This window comes from Chrysochloris asiatica, unplaced genomic scaffold (assembly GCF_000296735.1).
Source record: "Chrysochloris asiatica unplaced genomic scaffold, ChrAsi1.0 scaffold00001, whole genome shotgun sequence".
NCBI classification, from domain to species: Eukaryota; Metazoa; Chordata; class Mammalia; order Afrosoricida; family Chrysochloridae; genus Chrysochloris; species Chrysochloris asiatica.
This window is the reverse complement of record NW_006408519.1, coordinates 31,711,895-31,729,845: the sequence shown is the minus strand read 5'-3', so window position 1 is coordinate 31,729,845 and position 17,951 is coordinate 31,711,895. Positions and strand designations below refer to the sequence as shown.

The 17,951-nt window shown below is 42.5% G+C and overlaps 1 protein-coding gene across 1 annotated transcript in view; it reads left to right on the top strand.

The window, feature by feature from the left end:
- Nucleotides 1–17,951, top strand: part of KIAA0196 (KIAA0196 ortholog) — a 54,473-nt gene that overhangs the window by 28,067 nt on the left and 8,455 nt on the right. Inside the window, exons 14-25 of the mRNA XM_006830702.1 lie at nucleotides 911–1,021; nucleotides 2,584–2,724; nucleotides 3,710–3,790; nucleotides 4,696–4,797; nucleotides 5,801–5,980; nucleotides 7,253–7,377; nucleotides 9,491–9,653; nucleotides 10,051–10,153; nucleotides 10,243–10,322; nucleotides 14,522–14,625; nucleotides 16,176–16,305; nucleotides 17,106–17,202. Coding sequence (XP_006830765.1) covers nucleotides 911–1,021; nucleotides 2,584–2,724; nucleotides 3,710–3,790; nucleotides 4,696–4,797; nucleotides 5,801–5,980; nucleotides 7,253–7,377; nucleotides 9,491–9,653; nucleotides 10,051–10,153; nucleotides 10,243–10,322; nucleotides 14,522–14,625; nucleotides 16,176–16,305; nucleotides 17,106–17,202 — 1,417 coding nt within the window. The remainder of the gene's footprint in view (nucleotides 1–910; nucleotides 1,022–2,583; nucleotides 2,725–3,709; nucleotides 3,791–4,695; nucleotides 4,798–5,800; nucleotides 5,981–7,252; nucleotides 7,378–9,490; nucleotides 9,654–10,050; nucleotides 10,154–10,242; nucleotides 10,323–14,521; nucleotides 14,626–16,175; nucleotides 16,306–17,105; nucleotides 17,203–17,951) is intronic.

Below are 17,951 nucleotides of genomic sequence, written 5' to 3'. Positions count from 1 at the left end.
TTCCTAGTCTGTCTTCATCTGGAAGCTCATCTGAAACCTGTCCACCATGGGTGACCCTGCTGGTATTTAAAATACTGGTGGCATAGCTTTCAGAATCAGCTACTCGCAAGCCACCATAGTACCACAAACTGACATACGTGTGGTGGCGATCATCTCTAAAAGAGCATAATTCTCAGGCTGAGCATTCTGGATTGTTAGGATAGAATTTGGATTCATGGTCTAAAGTTTTCCCACAATGCCTGTTGAGTCCCTCCTATAGGATAGGGTTTGCTCTAAGATTGAAGTAGTTAGTGGCCCAAGCTCTCAGGTAGTTTCAGATGGTGATAAATGTATCCAATAATAACTCATGTGTTCAATGTCTTCTGAAGGAACTCTCTGTTGCAAGATGTACTTTCCCCACATATTTTCTTTTCTCTGTCATTGGGGATAGGTTTTTATCATTGATGGCTTATCAGAATTGTCAGCATGTTTGTTTTTTAATCTATTTGAGTGGGGCATAGAATACTGACATTTTTGACACTCAATGCACCTTAGAGTGGTCTAAAAATACAATAGCCCATCAATCGAAATGTCTGATACCCATGAAGTCATGTTTTTTTCAAATTACAGTGACTCTTGAACCTGTGTTGGAATCACCAGAGTTCTTACTGCTTTCCTACCCTGCCCCCAGGTGATGCTGGTACAGCAGACCTGAAGCCCACATGAGAACCACTGCCATAGCAGATGATTTTTTATTTTTTTAAATGTTCTTTGAAGTAAAATCTGAAGCTATTCACAATATTGATGAGATCCAGTGGTTGTTGCTCCGTGTTGGGCATAGCCCAGGGACTCGGTTGTGTGTTACCATTTCTGGAAAGAGGGAGATGTCTAGGACACTTATAAAGAAGCAGAGATCTGATTTGTCTTCCAGCTGGCCTCTGCCCTTGACCTGCCCCTTCTTCGTATTAACCAAGCAAATAGCCCTGACCTTCTCAGCGTGTCTCAGTATTACTCGGGAGAATTGGTGTCCTATGTGAGAAAGGTAAGAAATGATTAAGATGAATCTTCACTTAGTTGCTAACTGTTGTTTGAAATTGCAAGAGACGTGTTTGGGTTCCTTCTTCTTAATTTGATTTGATTTAAATGTGCAGTATCTGAAAATAAACTTACTCTTACAGATAACTTTGAGTTTGCAGATGTGTTTTTACTTCCAGAGGTGTGGTGCTGTGGGATAAAGCACTGGACCGCAAGGTCAGTTTGAACCACAAGGTTAGTGGTTCAAACCCACCAGCCGCTCCTAGGGAACCCTATACAGGTTATGAGGTGGAACCAACTTGACAGCACGTAAGAGCAACAATGTTTTGAATGCTGGTGGTATGAAGCTCCAGTTGATAGATGTGGAAATTGCAGAGCAGAGATTATAGTGGCTTCTTCAAAATCACAAAGCTAATTAATTGGTCAAAGAGCCAGCTCTGGATTTAATGTATCCTGTTACTGTGAAGAGCCATGGAGTCAGTGCCTACTCAATTGTTGTTGTTGTTAGGTGGCATTGAGTTGGTACTAACTCATAGCAACCCTATGCACAGCAGAACAAAGCACTGCCCGGTCCTGGGCCAACCTCACTATCGTTGCCATGCTTGAGCCCATTGATGCTGCCAGTTTGCCAATCCGTCTCGCTAGGGGTTCTTCCTCTTTTTCTCTGACCCTCCATCTTACCAAACTTGACATCTTCTCCAGCGACTGGTTCCTGCTGACAATATGTCCAAGTATGAGAGACGAAGTATGGCCATCCTGGCCTCCAAGGAGCACTCTGGCTGCACTTCTTCCAACACAGATCTGTTTGGTCTTTTGGCAGCCCATGGTAGGGTTTCTGAGGGACAGCTGGTGGATTTGAACTGCCAACCGTGCAGTTAGCAGTCCAGTGCTTCTCTTACAGTGCCATACCAGGACTCCATGTCCTACTCAGAACCTAAAATTTTCATGGGAATTTCATTCCTTGTTTTACTAATTGATGATGCCGCAGCAAATCAGACAGGCCTGGGTTTGAGATCTCGGGGTGTCATTTACCAAGAGTGATCTAAGGAAGTTTTATTTAGCATCTCTAGACTTCTTTCTTCTTAAAATCTGTAAATGTGGGAATGGTACCTTTTTTACAGCCTCTGTGAGTTGTTCTTGTTTGAAGGGACATCAACCTGTGGATGCTTGTCAGTTGCTGTCAAATAGACTTGAACTCATGGCAACCACATGCAGAATAAAAAGAAACGTTGCCTCGTTCTGAGTCATCTTAATGATCCTTCCATCCAGAAGTCTGACAGATAGGCATGGTTGTTGTTGTTGTTAAGTGCCATGGAGTTGGTTCCAACTCATAGTGACCCTTTGTAGGGTTTGAAAGCAGTTATTATAATTGTTGTTGTTAAGTATCATCGAGTCGGTTCCACCTTATAGCGACCCTGTATAGGGTTTGCGAGAAGCAGCTGGTGACCTACTGCATGTTGGACAGCGCCATGCCTTTCTCGGCATTCCTTCCCTTTACTCTTAATACCCAGAGGCGAAAAATAAATTGATGTTCTGTCGTGGTTTTTCCTCTTTCCCCTTTCATTAAAGGTTTTGCAGATCATTCCAGAAAGCATGTTTACTTCTCTTCTGAAGATCATAAAGCTTCAGACCCACGATATCATTGAGGTGCCTACCCGCCTGGACAAAGACAAACTGAGGGATTATGCCCAGCTTGGTCCACGATACCAGGTACTGTGTTCCTATCATTTTTGCTTGTTTTTTGATGCATGACTCGCCCTGCCCCCATGACCCCAGAACCCATGTGGATTTGTCTTACACATGCTCGTGTACCATCCCTCCTTTATTCTCTATGTTGTCTCATGTCACTGATCACTCAGTGGAAGTTGAGCTCAGCTGGTCACAGTCCCCTTGAGCAGTTTTAGGAAATCAGCCCTTCTTTTCTTTACACATTCAAGTGTCTGAAGGTAATCTGTTACCACAAGACTGGGCAGTGTTTCGTTCTGTTGTGCCTAGGGTCACTGGGGGTCGGTTCCTACTCGATTGCACCTAACAACAACAACAACAGCAAACACTCAGACTTAGAAGCTCATGATAGTTATACTGTCACAGAGGCAGCTCTCCCCAAATACCTCTGCTTTTCTCTGTCTGTGAACTTAAAATGAGAAGTCTCATCAAGTGAACATTGAAAAGGCATGTCCAGTGTCCATTTCACACACTCTGGCCCAACTCAACAGAGAACATCAGGAATTTAGTTACTATTCCCACAGTTATCGGCACTCAAAAGTCTAGCCTGCCTCGGCCTTAGTAATAGTTCCTGGTGTTGTTGGAAAGAGTGTGAGCCAGTGAAGGAACAGTTAGCTCCTCAGAGTCTCAGTGTCGCTTCTAGATGGAAGGGGCCGTCCTTAGGATTGCGCCCTGCCCTCTCATTGCATGCATGAGAGAAACCGGAGCCCCAAGAAGGGGAAACGATTTGTCAGAGGTTTCCAAGCTAGAGAATGCCTTCTTGTTCAGCTACCCTTTCTATCCAGCCGTGGTCTTGCTGATAAACCCAGCACCTCATTTCTTTCGGAGATGCTCCACAGGGGTCTTGAAGCTGCACACTCACTTCTGTCCCCTTTGACCCTTCAGGGACTGTTAGCCAATTTTAACTTTCTGTGGAAATGAAGAGTCTTTGCCGGAAGTACTTCATTATACCTCTTTATCTTCATTAAAGGTTGCCAAGCTTACGCACGCAATTTCCATTTTTACTGAAGGCATCTTAATGATGAAGACAACTTTGGTTGGCATTATCAAGGTAATAATTTTGATGCTAGTCCGTGTGATCTGTTAGTAACGTTGTTGGGTACCATTGAATCGTTTTGACTCATGGTGACCCCATATGACAGGATATGGGCGTTTTCTTGGCTGTAATCTTTTAGGAGCAGATTCCCAGATCTTCTCCCATTAAGAAACTGGGTGGGTTTCAACCGTCAACCTTTCAGTTAGCAGCCAAGTGCTTAGTCATTTGTACCTTTATTACAGTTATTAAGTTTAAAGGTCAGCAAAGCCAGATAAAACCAATCAGTTACCTCCTATATGCGTTTTTAAAAATAATGATTTTTTGCAAATTAAAGAAAGAAGTCTCAGAGAATTCAAAAAAAGTGTGGTAAAAGTGTTCGATGTTTCCTGGATCTACAATCCTTTTGAGAATACATAAAGTTTCCTCACTGTAGGGAAAAAAAAACTTTCAAAGTAAGGTATTAGATATGCTTCCTGTTTGATCTTCCTAGTTCCTAACAGTGGTCAGGAACACTGAAAGGCAAGAGAGTTGTTACTCGACAGTGTGGTCCAGCCCTAAACTCGGTTCTCATGTGGATGTCAATTTCTTGTTGGAGAAGTAATACATGCCTGACTTCAGTTTTCCATGCCATCAGCTCCTCCTGCCTTGTTACTTTTCATGAAATGATAAAAATATGAGGCAGTTTAAAATTTACGATGCCTCTCCACCCCATCTCTGAAAAGTTCTGTTGTAAAAATTATTATCATGTAATTGAGTAAGGTAAAGCAAGTCCAAAAAAGGTGACAGATTTAATAATTCTGTCCAGGTTGCCCATGGGCAAAGTGGCCAGAGAAGGAACATTTAAAGGTAAATCATTTAAAGATAGGAAAGTTCCATTGTGGATTTTCCCTCACCACCCTGTATCTTTGATTTGCACTTAGGTGGATCCGAAACAGTTGCTGGAAGATGGAATAAGGAAGGAGCTAGTTAAACGTGTTGCTTTTGCCCTTCACAAGGGTTTGATCTTCAACCCTCGAGCCAAGGTACCAAATGAACAAAATAACCGCATCCTTTCTCCCCACTCAGCGTACAGAATGGACTAGAACTTCAGTTCTTCCTCATTAAGTGTATATCTGTTTGTCATTGTTGTAGGTGCCTTCAGGTCAGCTCTAACTCAGAGTGACTCAGACTGTGCACAACAGAATAAAGAACTGCAGTGTTTTACATTAGAACTTTTAAAACTCTCATTTTTTTTACTTTGCTTTATCTGTTAGGAACATGGTCATTTTTTTCATAGGAAAAAGAAAATAATTAGCCCTGAAATTAATACATAGAATACTTTTTACCTCAAGAAATCCAATTTAGGATAAGCATTCAAAACCCAAAGAGCAGCATTTTCCTAAGGACAAAGTTGAGAAGGGATGGGAAGATGGGTGGAATGCCAATGGGAACCGCATGGAGGGAACTGAAATCATTGAGATGAAGCAAAGTGCATGATATGTTGAATGTAAAGTTAATGATCTTGCTTGTAAACCTTCCGTCAATTCATAGTAAAAAGTGAAAAAAAATCCAACTTAAAATAAATGCCTTTAGATGAGATATATTCATCCATTGTCTTCCGGGAAATAATTCACACCATTCCTTACATTCCTTATTTGTGGTTTTCTGCCCAAATGAATGAAATCTGTTGTTTTGCTGAATGTCTCACATCAGTTATGATGCAGAATAGGAGTATCCCTTCACCTTCTTAAACAATGACTGACTGTTTCATTTAAAGTCTAAATTAAGTTCTGTGTTACTGTTTGTTACGTGTCATTGAGTTGGTTCCTACTCATCGTGACTCCATATAGGGTTTCCAAGGCTGTAATTCTTTATGGAAGCTGAAAGCCTTGTCTTTCTCCATCAGGGTAGCTGGCGGACTTGAACTGTAGACCTTGTGGTTAGTAATCCAGTGCTTATCCTACAGTGCCACTTTGTTCCTATTGTAACTAATTATGGTTGACAGTGTACTCCAATGTACTAGAGTTGCTTTTCCCCTTTGCGCAGCCAAGTGACTTGATGCCCAAGCTAAAGGAGTTGGGGGCTACCATGGACGGGTTCCATCGTTCTTTTGAATACATACAGGACTATGTCAACATTTATGGTCTAAAGATTTGGCAGGAAGAAGTATCTCGTATTATCAATTATAACGTGGAACAAGAGTGCAATAACTTCTTAAGAACAAAGGTATCTAAATAATTTTTTTCTTTTTAATTCCTAACCATATGTGTTTGTTTTTGACAAGTAAAATGCAGCCTTCAATCTTCAGAGATATCAACAAGAAAGTTATTTAAGTAGCTCCTAAAAATCAGTAAGCAGTAGACAGTTATGAATACTCTTGGAATGCAGAAAGGTTGACATGGCTCCTGACCTCGGGAGCTTGGTGTCCTGAAAAAGGAGCTGATATTACTGTCACTGAGTCGATTCCAATTCATAACAACTCTGTATGACAGAGTAGAAGTGCCCCATGGGGTGACCTGGACTATAGTGGTTATGGAAGCAGATCACTAGGTTTTGTTCTCCCATGAAGCTACTGGATGGTTAGCAGCCAAGTGCTTAACCACTTTGCTACCAGGGTTCCTTAAGGAGGAAGTTGTTGTTGTTGTTAAGTGCCGTCAAGTCAATTCTGACTCGTAATGACCCGAGTAGGGTTTCCAAGAAGCAGCTGGTGGGTTTGAACTGCCAACCTTGTGGTTTGCAGTCTAGTGCTGAACCTACAGTGCCACACCAGAAGTCCATACATACTCAAATGGCTACAAAATGAAGCTGTACGTGGAACTGTTAGAATCCAAGTGGTCAAGAGTTCAGAAGACTCAGGACTTCTGTATTTGGGTTTGATAGGGGAAGTTTCATGTATGAGGCAGCACTCCAGCTGGACCGCCATGGGTTTCAGTGGTAGGGGAGATGAAGGCGTGGAGGTGACAGGATCAGAGTGTGCTGGGAAAACACAAGGCTTTGCTGGGGACCACTGAGCACTGCTGGCCAGAATAGAATAGAACCACGCAGAGAAAATCACAGAGAGCAGTTTAGCCTCAGGATTCCCCAGTGCTAGAGCTGAGAAACAGATTTTCATCACTTGTTAACAAGGAGCCGTTCTGCAGGTGTTTCAGTGATGTTGCCATGATACAGGTGTCTTAAGAGAGGAGTTTCATATTACACTGACAATGCCATTGCCTAAGACAAAAGCCACACATTCCAAAATCTCTTCACAGTTCTCTTCAGTCACTTCACTGTTTCACAGATGTTTCTCTCTCTCTCTCTCTCTCTCTCTCTCTTTTTTTTTTTTAATCATAATTGTCTAATGTGGCATTCTGGGTGACTATTAGTAAATTTTTTTTTTAATGTTCGTCTTCAGAACCAGTGACCATGTATTATTACTCTTCATGCAATATTAACTGTCAGAGCATGTGGGCAAAGGATAACTGAGAGATACTAAATATTTATGGTTTCATTTTCTAGATTCAAGACTGGCAAAGTATGTACCAGTCCACTCATATTCCAATACCAAAGTTTGCCCCCGTGGATGAGTCCGCGACGTTTATCGGTCGACTCTGCAGAGAAATCTTGCGGATCACAGACCCAAAGTAGGTGTCATCAGAAGACCACACCTGGACAGTCGAAGTCTCCAAACTTGTGTTGTTAAGTACCATCAAGTCGGTTCCAATTCATAGCAACCCTGTAGATGGTTTCCGAGGAGCTGGTGGTGGTTTTGAACCACTAACCTTGCAATTAGTAGTCCAGTGCTTCTCTTCCAGCGCCACAGAAGGACTCCTCAGATCACACCCCTATTTTGGCCTAAGTTGATCTCTGCTAATAAGTTTCTTAAAATTCACTCTCTTTGAGACTGCTTTCCCCCATGTAACTAAGGAAGCCCCCATCCAATGACACAAGGGTGGAAACAAGCTTAAAGACTCTTTGGCCACCCTTTAGTCTTTGCAACGCTTGCCTTAGAACTAACGTTCTTCTCACTTGGTCCTGTGGACGCACCAGTGTATTAAAACTTTATATTATGATACCTTGTGTGACTGGCACATTGCCCTCAAGCTCATCACTGGATCTTGCATTGTCCATTCATAAAGGAGGCCTGGTGGCACAGTGGTTAATGTGCTCTGCTGCTGACCGAAAGGTTAGCAGTTTGAACCCACCAAGGGAGAACCTTCCATGGGAGAAATATGTGGCAGTCTGACTCCATGAAGGTTTGCAGCCTTAGAAACGCCATTGGGAAGTTCTACTCCACATAGTTGGTAATGGTTGAAATTAACTCACTGGCAATCCTGACCTTTTACGTTTACCCCCTTGTTCCTTAGCCCAACACATGAGCTCTTTTAACAATAGCATTGAGCACTTATCACACACTCTTCCTTTACAGCAGTCTCATCGGGCAGACATTATTATTTTATTCTCATTTTAAAGTTGAACCGACTGAGGAACAGAAAGCTAAGTCACTTCCCAAAGACCACACAGTTAACAAGTGGCAGCTCCACAGTCCATGGCTCTGACATGTTGAGAATCCCAGTTGATATTTGGGCCTCACGGGTTCTAACAGCAGAAACGCTCATATAGGGAAAGCTCCTGTTGAGAACATTCCAGGTGGATGCCATGTTGGAGAGAGACTGTCATGCTGCCTCTCTCGCTAAGTCCGACAGAGCGTGTTTTCCCTCCGGGCTCTTCAGTTGAGCCTCAAATGAAGCAGTTGGTACTAAGACCAACTTAGGGACTAGAGAGTTCATGTGTTCTGTCTCGTGTTCTTTCCTGGGCACATGCTCACTGAATGGAACATTTGGTAGAATGACCCTTTCTCTCTCCAGCTGTGCATGCATCTCTCCAGCTGTACATGCGTCGTTGGGTTTCTGTCACAGCCTGTGTTATGACCTGGTGTGGCGCTGCAGGTTAAAACACTGGCTGCAAGGTTAGTTGGAACCACAAAGTCAGCAGTTCAAACTCATCAGCCGCTCCTTGGAAACCCTATACAGAGTCACTATGAGCCAGAACCGACTCAATGATACTTAACAACAACAACAAAATGTTATCATAGTAAGGATTCCAAGTCCCTTCCTCTACCAATGGGCAGTGACCACAGGCTCTGGTTTGTCTCTGGAAATTTAAAGAACATCCACTAGGGAAACAACTGGACTCTAAAGTCCTCCCAGCTTGGTGACCAGGCTTCACCTTGCCTGTCAACATGACTCAAAACAGCAGCTCAACTCAGTGGAAGTATATCATTCCAACAGTAGGTTAGAATTTTTGTTGTTGTTGTTAGGTGCCATCGAGTTGGTACCGACCCATAGCGACCTTATTATGCACAGCAAAACAAAACACTGCCCGATCCTGGGCCAGCCTCACTACTGTTGTCACACTTGAGTCCATCGATGCTGCCACTTGGCCAATCCATCACATTGGAGGTCTTCCTCTTTTTCTCTGACCCTCCACCTTACCAAACATGATATCCTTCTCCAGAAACTGGTCCCTCCTGACAATATGGGCTAGGAGAGTGATTTAATTAAATCTTACCATACTGGCCCATTGGTCTAACACCATGAAGACACATTCGGTACATAGATATAGAAGTTAGAAAACACAAATCCCATGTGTGTTACACTTCTTAATTAATGCCCCAAATCTTAATGATTCCCACATCTCTTTAGGGTAAATTCTGAACAGCTCTGGGGTTTTTCATTTACTGTCTTTTTGTTTTAGAATGACCTGTCACTTTGACCAGCTGAACACTTGGTATGATATGAAAACTCATCAAGAAGTGACCAGCAGCCGCCTCTTCTCAGAAATCCAGACCACCTTGGGGACTTTTGGTCTGAATGGGTTAGATAGGCTTCTGTGCTTTATGATTGTGAAAGAGCTACAGGTGAGACCCAGACGTTCGCTACCCTGGAAGAGATGAGAATAGATCTGGCTGGGCAGTCAAACTCATTTAATTTTTCTTTCATGCATTCTTATTACTAACATTGGTATATATTCCATAAATGAGAATTGAGACTAAACTAGATTTTTGTTTGGGCCAGTGTAGTACTTCTATGGGTAATTAGCTTTTGTAGGTTTTAACTGAGGAGGACCTTTTTTCTATGATGCCAGGTGGTTTTTCTCATAAGAACCTGACTTTACTGCTTTCCTCTGTCTACCTGTGTATAGACGTGACGTGTGACTTGGACAGTCTCTGTTCTGTGCAGCGTTTTAGTGAACTGCAGTGTTTATCCCTTTGACTCACAGTGTGTGATTCTTTAATCATGTCTACTTGTGTCCAGAATTTCCTCAGTATGTTTCAAAAAATTATCCTGAGGGACAGGATTGTTCAAGAGACTTTGAAAACTCTCATGCATGCCGTCAGCCCCCTGAAAAGTATTGTAGGTAAGTATCCTAAAACGAGTCTGAGGTAGAGAGAACACTGAAAGTCTTTCCAGATTTACTAAACAGAAAATTCTTTTTTAACCTTTCAGCAAATTCCAATAAAATTTATTTTTCCGCCATTGCCAAAACACAGAAGATTTGGACAGCTTATCTGGAGGCTATAATGAAGGTATGACGTGAGGGAAGGGGAAGGGGCCCCACTTTTGAGTGTGATGGTCAACGTTGTATGTTTTAAATTATTATTGTCATAGAACTTTGGTGCACAAGAGAGCGATACTTCCTTCCTTGGTTATGAAGACAAAAACAGAAATACACCTCTTCAGCTTGCCATCAGTTCTAATTTGGTTTGCTTCCTTTATCTGCCCTCCTGAGACTGCTCTTGACCATGACCTTTGCTTTGCATTTTTACTCAACAAGTTGTTTCTTTTTGTAATAGTTTTTGCAAGAGGTGATTACATATAAGTAAGTGAAAAATTCCCTCTCTCAGCAATAGTGCATCCCTATATAATGAATTCATTTCACATTTTTTATCTATCGGTTTACAGATCTTATCTTCTCTAAGTGGCTTTTTCGAATAGAACATTCTGTGTCTTTTCCCTTATATGTTGGCATGGATGCTATAGAGTGCCAAGTTCTCTGGGCCATGAATTACTATCTTTACATTGGGAACAGAACACCATATGTTTGGAAATAAGTAAGATGAAGAAGCAGGGTCCATTTGGTGGGTGGAACTCCAGTGTGTTTTAGAATCTGACTGTCCACCATCCTGCCTTTACACTGTGGCAGCGGTTCCCACTGCTTGGCGTTCTCTAATCAGCTGCTATCATGATATTCAACAAGCGTTTATTGAGCACTCATTATGTATAAACCATCGTTGGTCGCTATGGAGACAGAGCTAACAAGATCTTCAGAAAGCCTACTCACAATCCAGTAGTGGACTTTCTAGTAGAAAATGGATTTGTGGTTAAAAGTACGATGTACCATAAGAAAAGTCTGGAATGCTATAGGAATTTGGAGAAGGTTCATTCTTTTGTTCTCAATTAAATGTTTTTTTGATTGCGACTGTATTCATTGGTGTCTCAGCCAAATGTGTAATCTATTTTCCATAATTTCAGTAAAAAAAAATTTTTTTGAATACTGAACCCAAGGAGTCCTGGTGTGGCACTGTGGGTTAGTGCGTCAGACTGCTAAGTCATTAGATCTGCAAGGTCGGTGGTTCAAGCTCACTAGCAGCTCCTTGGAAACCCTACACAGGGTAGCTATGGGTCAGAATTGACTTGACAGCACTTAACAACAACAACAGCAAACACATGAATAAGTGATCCAGAGAACCTTTGGATAATTTTGGACTCTTGTTGAAGGAGGAAATTTTTTGCTTGGTGTCGTCTTGTTATATAGGTTTGACGTTTCATAACCTCATCATATTAAGACTGTATTTGGCCAAGTTTCTAATTGCTAGAAAATCTTCTAGGAGGACTCACAAATGGCCCACATTGCCATAGGCCAAGTCTCATCACTGAAGAGCCTAGGGAGATGACCATGATTCTCCGGAGAGACTCAGCCATGTCCCTGTTGCTGGGTGGGCCAGAGTCCAGTGGTGTCTACAGACAATCGGTGGTGGTTGAGAAGTAGCCGGCAGTTGTGCCTACGCTCCTGACCTTTACCTAAGGCGCCCAGGGATGCATTTGTCTTTGAGATCCAAGTGGGGAGCTTGCCATCATTGAAGCCATGGTGATCTGGAGCAGTCTGTCCGGAAGAACTTTCCCCAACAGTGGAAATAGTCTTCGCTGTGCACAATGGTTGCCCCTAGCCACATGTAGCTGTTGAACACTTGAAATTCATAGCTAACGTGACTGAAGAATGGAATTTTTGTTCTTTTAATCCATTTAACTAATGTAAATGGTGTCAACTCTACTGTCCGGTACAACTCGAGAAATCCTGGAAGAAAGGGTGATATGCCAAATAGTTCCAAATAGGCAGCTATCTAGGTAGAATGAGTTTCTCATCTTGGGACTCCCGGATCTCTCACTGTAGCTTATTAAAGAAGTGCGGTCAGTGCGTGTCCAGAGAGAACACTGTGACCACTAAGATGTGCTACAATCAGTGACAGCAAGTTGTACTTAACCGACTTTATTTCTGTTTCCATTTCTAGATTGACATTTCCAAGGGAATCCCTGACATAGAGTAACCTAGATATAGTTTATCTAGATCAGGAATCCAGCAAGGAATTCTTGGGGCCAATTACCAGGTTTAAGGAGCAGTGTGGAGTAGACTGAAAGAACCTGCAAATTTTTGGCCTTGCCATATTATCATTTTTAAATAATACATTTTTCTATAAGTAAAAGCTTTCTTATAAAGAACGTTTTTTGGACTGACTGTACTTGTTACATAAAAGTAAAATAATGATCTATTGCTGTTAAGTGCCATCAAGTCAGTATCAACTCACAAAGACCCTGGATAGGGCTTCCAAGGCTGGACATCTTTGTGGGAGCAGAAAGCTTCATCTTTCTCCCATGGAGTGGCTGGTGGGCTCAAACCACTGACCTTGTGGTTCCCAGCCCAGTGTTTGTCATACAGAGCCATCGCACTCTCAAAAAATGATAATCCAGCTGAAATGAATTATCAAATGCAGACATGCAAGATCATTTAACATTTTTATTTTAAATTTCATTTTGTTGAGAATATACACAGCAAAACATCCATCAATCCGACAGCTTCTCCATGTAGAATTCAGTGAGGACATGATTTGAGTTGTGCAGCTGTTCTCATTCTCTAAGGTGTACCTCTCCCTGTTCACATAAACTCACCTCCCCAAAGGTTCTATTGACTTGAACAGTTTTTCATTGTTGTAAGCTCAGTTTTTCTAAATCACAGCTTTTCCATAAAGATTCACTCTTAGAAAAGGCCCTGTTCTTTTTCTTAACTACCTCCAACAATAGCTCAGGAGATGTATTCATTTCACAGCATTACAAACAACCACTTTTATAGGGAACTTTCTCAGAATGGAAAAGCAGAAGAGAAGCTGGCAAAGAAACTTAGACTTTAGTATTGACTTTATGTTGCAGTACGGCTCTGGGGAGCTAGCTGTGCTTGCTCAGCTTCCTCTCACCCAGCACTTGTTGTCAGTATCTCTGAATTTCATGGAAGCTCATCAGTACTTTGAAAGTACAGTAGTTATTAACTCTGCCGTGTTAGTTTACCTGGATAAGTCAGTTTTATTTTTATAATACTTTGATCATCATTTTTCTTACGATTGGTCCCCATGGTTATCCTGTTTTATTTTGTACTTTTAAAAGCACTACTCTGAGACAAATGAGCCCTTGTGGCATGGTGGGTTGTGTGTTAGACTGCTAACCACAAGGTCAGCAGTTCAAATCCACTAGCTGCTCCATGGGAGAAAGATGAGGCTTTCTGCTCCCATAAAGACTTACAGCTTCAGAAACCACAACTCTGAGACAGTGCCCATACCCATCACCAGATTTTCCAAGGGTTCTGAGTATTAAAAAAGGTTAAAGAATGCCTAGATTAAGAAGTCATGATTGTTAGAGTTTATTCATTCTTGTTAGAGCCTATGCAAACGATTTTATCATCCAATTTTGTGCATAATCTATAATCGTGAAGTTTCTATGCACCAAATTTTAGAGTCCAAGAATGAAATGGCCTCCTTGGACTTGAGAACTCTCAGTGTAGGACAAATGAAAAATGTGGGGCTTCTCATGTTGGTGGGTGTACCATGGAGTCAGTTCTGATTCAGAGCGACCCTGTATAGGGTTTCTGAGGAGCAGCGGACCTTTCGGTTCAAACCAACCTGGAGGTCAGGTGCTTACCCTGTGGCACCACATCAGGATTCCAACCCACTATGCTGGTGGTGGTGGTGGTGTGCCCTGGAATCCATTCTGACTTACAGTGACCCTGCATAGGGTTTTTCTGAGGCTTTAAATCTTTACAGGAACAAAAAGCCTCATCTTTCTCCTGCGGAACGGCTGGTAGTTTCAAACTGCTGACCTTGAGGTTGGCAGCCCAACTCCTAACCACTAGTCTACCAGGGCCTCTCATAGCAACCACTAACCTATAATCCCAAAAGAGGACCTGCATGCGTAAATTGAACAGTAGTGGATCACTCTGGAAACTGCAAGACGGGGGATCTTATCTGAAGTTGGCTTACAAGAGTCTGTGCACACCTTTAATGAAGTATCTCGTGTTTTCTAAAGACCATCTTAGTGGCCAGTGGAGACAATCCAAGAAGCTTTTAACTTTTTCTGTAGAATGCTGTGGCCTTCCAATGAAAACCCCCTCTTGGAGCTTGTCTTCTTGCTGTCACTGTGAAATGATGGTGTGCAAGCTCGTCTCTCTCGTGCCGGTTCACAGGTGGGGCAGATGCAGATCCTGAGACAACAGATCGCAAATGAATTAAATTACTCTTGTCGGTTTGACTCCAAACATCTGGCAGCTGCTCTGGAGAATCTTAATAAGTAAGTACCGGGGTTTGAAGCCGCCATCTGTGGGCCTGCATCTCAGGACCAACTCTTTGCTATTAAGAGGTCTCTCCGATTTCCTAGGCTTCTTTTCTGTAGGGAAGTCTTTGAAAGTCTTTGAAAGTCTCTTTGCCTCCACATTGTGTCATTACTTTTTGGTCTCGTTTTCTTTTCTTCTTTTTCCTTTTTTTTTAATTCAGCCAATATAGACTGATGATATAGTACATACATTACTTATATCAAGAAAGCAGTTACTACTAAACTCCATGTGGGCTTTCTAGAGGACTGAGCCGCTCATTGTCCAGAAGGTGGTGCTAATGCGTTAATCACCAGAAACGGGTGCTAGCGGGAGAGTGTTGTTGTTGTTGTTGTTGTTAAGTGCTGAGGAGTCGGCTCTGGCCAATAGCAACCATGAGCAGGGCTTCCGAGGCTGTAAATCTTTACGGGAGCAGAACGCCTCATCTTTTTCCCGTGGAGCAGCTGGTAGTTTCGAACTACTGACCTTGCAGTTTGCAGCCCGATTCATAACCACTAGAGTATAGTCCTGCCCTGCACCTCAGCAGCACCCGGCTCTCATTTTGAGCCTTCTATTCAACAAAGAGGGTTCTTGTATGGCTCTGTAGGATAAGCACTGGACCACTAACCACAAGGTTGGCAGTTCAAAACCACCAACCATTTCTTGGAAACCCTATACAGAGTAGAATTGAGTTGGAACCAACTCAGCAGCATTTAACAACAGTTGTGTTGTGGGTTAGACATTGAGCTGCAAACTGAAAGGTCAGCTGGTTCAAACCCACGGACTACTCCATGGGAGAAAGGTGAAGCTGTCTGTCATAAAGATTTACAGTCTCCGAAGCCCTCCGTCCTGCTGGCTCACTGTGCGTTGGAATGAACCAGAGTGGTTTGGTTTCATTCAGTAGTCCGTGCTTTATGGCTGTTAAGGCAGTGCTTTTCACAAACTAGATATTGAAAACAAGTTGCTGTTGTTAAATGTTGTCAAGTCAGTTACGACTCATAGCAACCCTGTATAGGGTTTCCAAGGAGCGGTTAGTGAGCTTGAACCTCCGACCTTGCGGTTCAAACCAACCTTGCAGTCTAGCACATTAACCTATAGCGCCACACCAGAACTCTAAAAACAGGTTAGTCAGCTCCTAAAAAATTAAGATAAGGAGCCCTGGTGGTGCAGTGATTAAGCACTTAACTAACCTAAAAGTTGGTGATTTGAGCCCGCCAAGCACTGCGGGACCACAATGAGGTGGTCTGCTTTGTTAACATTCCACTTTGGAAACCTTCTGGGGCAGTTCTACTCTGCCCTGTTCGCTCATCAGGAGCCGGAATTGACAGCAACGCATCTAGAAGATAAAGGAATTCATGGCCAAACTCTCCCCTTCTAGCCAACCACAGGCATGGAAATGGGGAGTAAGAAAAACTAAGTCCTCATTTTACAGATAAAGACACTGTAAAATGGCACCGTTGGCTTGTACAAACTTGTAGAAAGTCTGGTACTCTCAAATACTGATGACTGGGGGTTTCTTTTCCTGCATTAGGGCTCTGCTAGCAGACATTGAAGCCCACTATCAGGACCCTTCACTTCCCTACCCCAAAGAAGACAACACCCTCTTATATGAAATCACAGCCTATCTGGAGGCCGCTGGCATTCACAATCCACTGAACAAGGTTGGTGATTAAAGTATACAAAGATGTAATGGAGGGAGACTGTGGGGAGCAAAAGGTGTTCTGTCCCCAGTAACAACTCGCTGGGCTCAGATCCCAGAGCCCCCATTCCATCAAGATCCCTGGTGCAACCCCACCTTCCATGGATTCACGGAGCAGCCGGGAAGGTGGAAATGGCTATGTGTGTGTGGCTGACATTGTCCTGGGGAAACACATGCAGTATCTGTGTAGTTCCTGCGGCTGTTCTCCCGAGCCATGCCTCTTTCCCTTGTCTGTCTCACGGCCTCCCTTGCCCTGTCCCTCTCTCATTCCTCCATCCTTTTCATCCTCTCACCTGTATTAATGGCATGAAGAGGAGTCATGGAGCTCTAGTGGCACAGTGGTTCTACTACCTGGTAGGTGGTTTGAACCCCTGAGCCACTCCCCAGGAAAAGGATGCGGCAGTCTGCCTTAGTAAAGATCTCAGTCTTGGAAACCCTAGGGGGCGGTTCCACTCTGTTTTATAGTATTGCTAGGAGTCGGAATCAATTGGATGACTGTGGGGTTGGGTTATTTCTTAGGAATTTCTAAGCAAAATGTATCCCTCTCCCAGAAGGGCTAATTGTTATATAGGTATTTATGTTTGGGAGTCAGTGTTAAATAAAAGCCCAAAGGCAGCAAATTAATGGAACCATCATAGTTTTAGATAGCCTGTTTAAAGAGCAAATGGAAATAAATAAAATTGAAGCCTTACGCTTGAAACTGTTCTGTGGTGTTGTACAATGTGAAGAAACCATCCATTTTTCTGACTTTTCTCTTCCCAGATATACATAACAACAAAGCGTTTACCTTATTTCCCAATTGTCAACTTTCTGTTTTTGATCGCCCAGTTACCAAAACTTCAGTACAACAAAAACTTAGGTACTGTATGATATTTGTTCTTTACAGTAAGTAACTTAACAATCAGTTAGCCTTTAACCAAACAGCTCTTCCTGCAGAAAGCTATGTCAGATAGGAGATCTTATTTTAGTTAGATGCATGTTAAAAATTACATTGTCTTTACACCTCTAGAATATGATGTCCCTTCATGAAATGTAGGCAGCAGGTTTAATATTGACCAAGACTGCACAGGAACCCAGAAATGGGATCAGGTGGCCTGTCTGACCAGTTTATAAGAAAGAAACTGCCAACGTCTGTTTTTTCCAAAAGTGATTGATTATGTTATTTTACACTCCTACCAGCACTGTATGAGAGTTCAGTTGCTCCACAGCCTGATCAGCTAAAATTACTCATTTTAGCCCTTATAAAGAGTGCATAGTAGCAGCACAGTGCATTTTAATTTGGTTTTCCCTGTGCTACAGGATAATGCATTGGACCACAAGGTCAGTTTGAACTGCAAGGTTGGCTTTTCAACTCACCATCCACTGCTCGGAAACCCTATACAGGCACGCTATGAGTCGGAACCCACTAGATAGCATTTAACAACAACAGCTAATGATATTGGGGAAACAACATTTTTGTTGTTTAAACAAAATAAACTTTTTCATATGTTTATTGGCCATTCTTTATATCTTCCTTGGTGAAGTATCTAAGTCTTTTGTCCATTTTTCAATTGCTTTGTTTGCATTTTGTCACTGGGTTCTAGTTTGATATATATATATTTTTTTTTT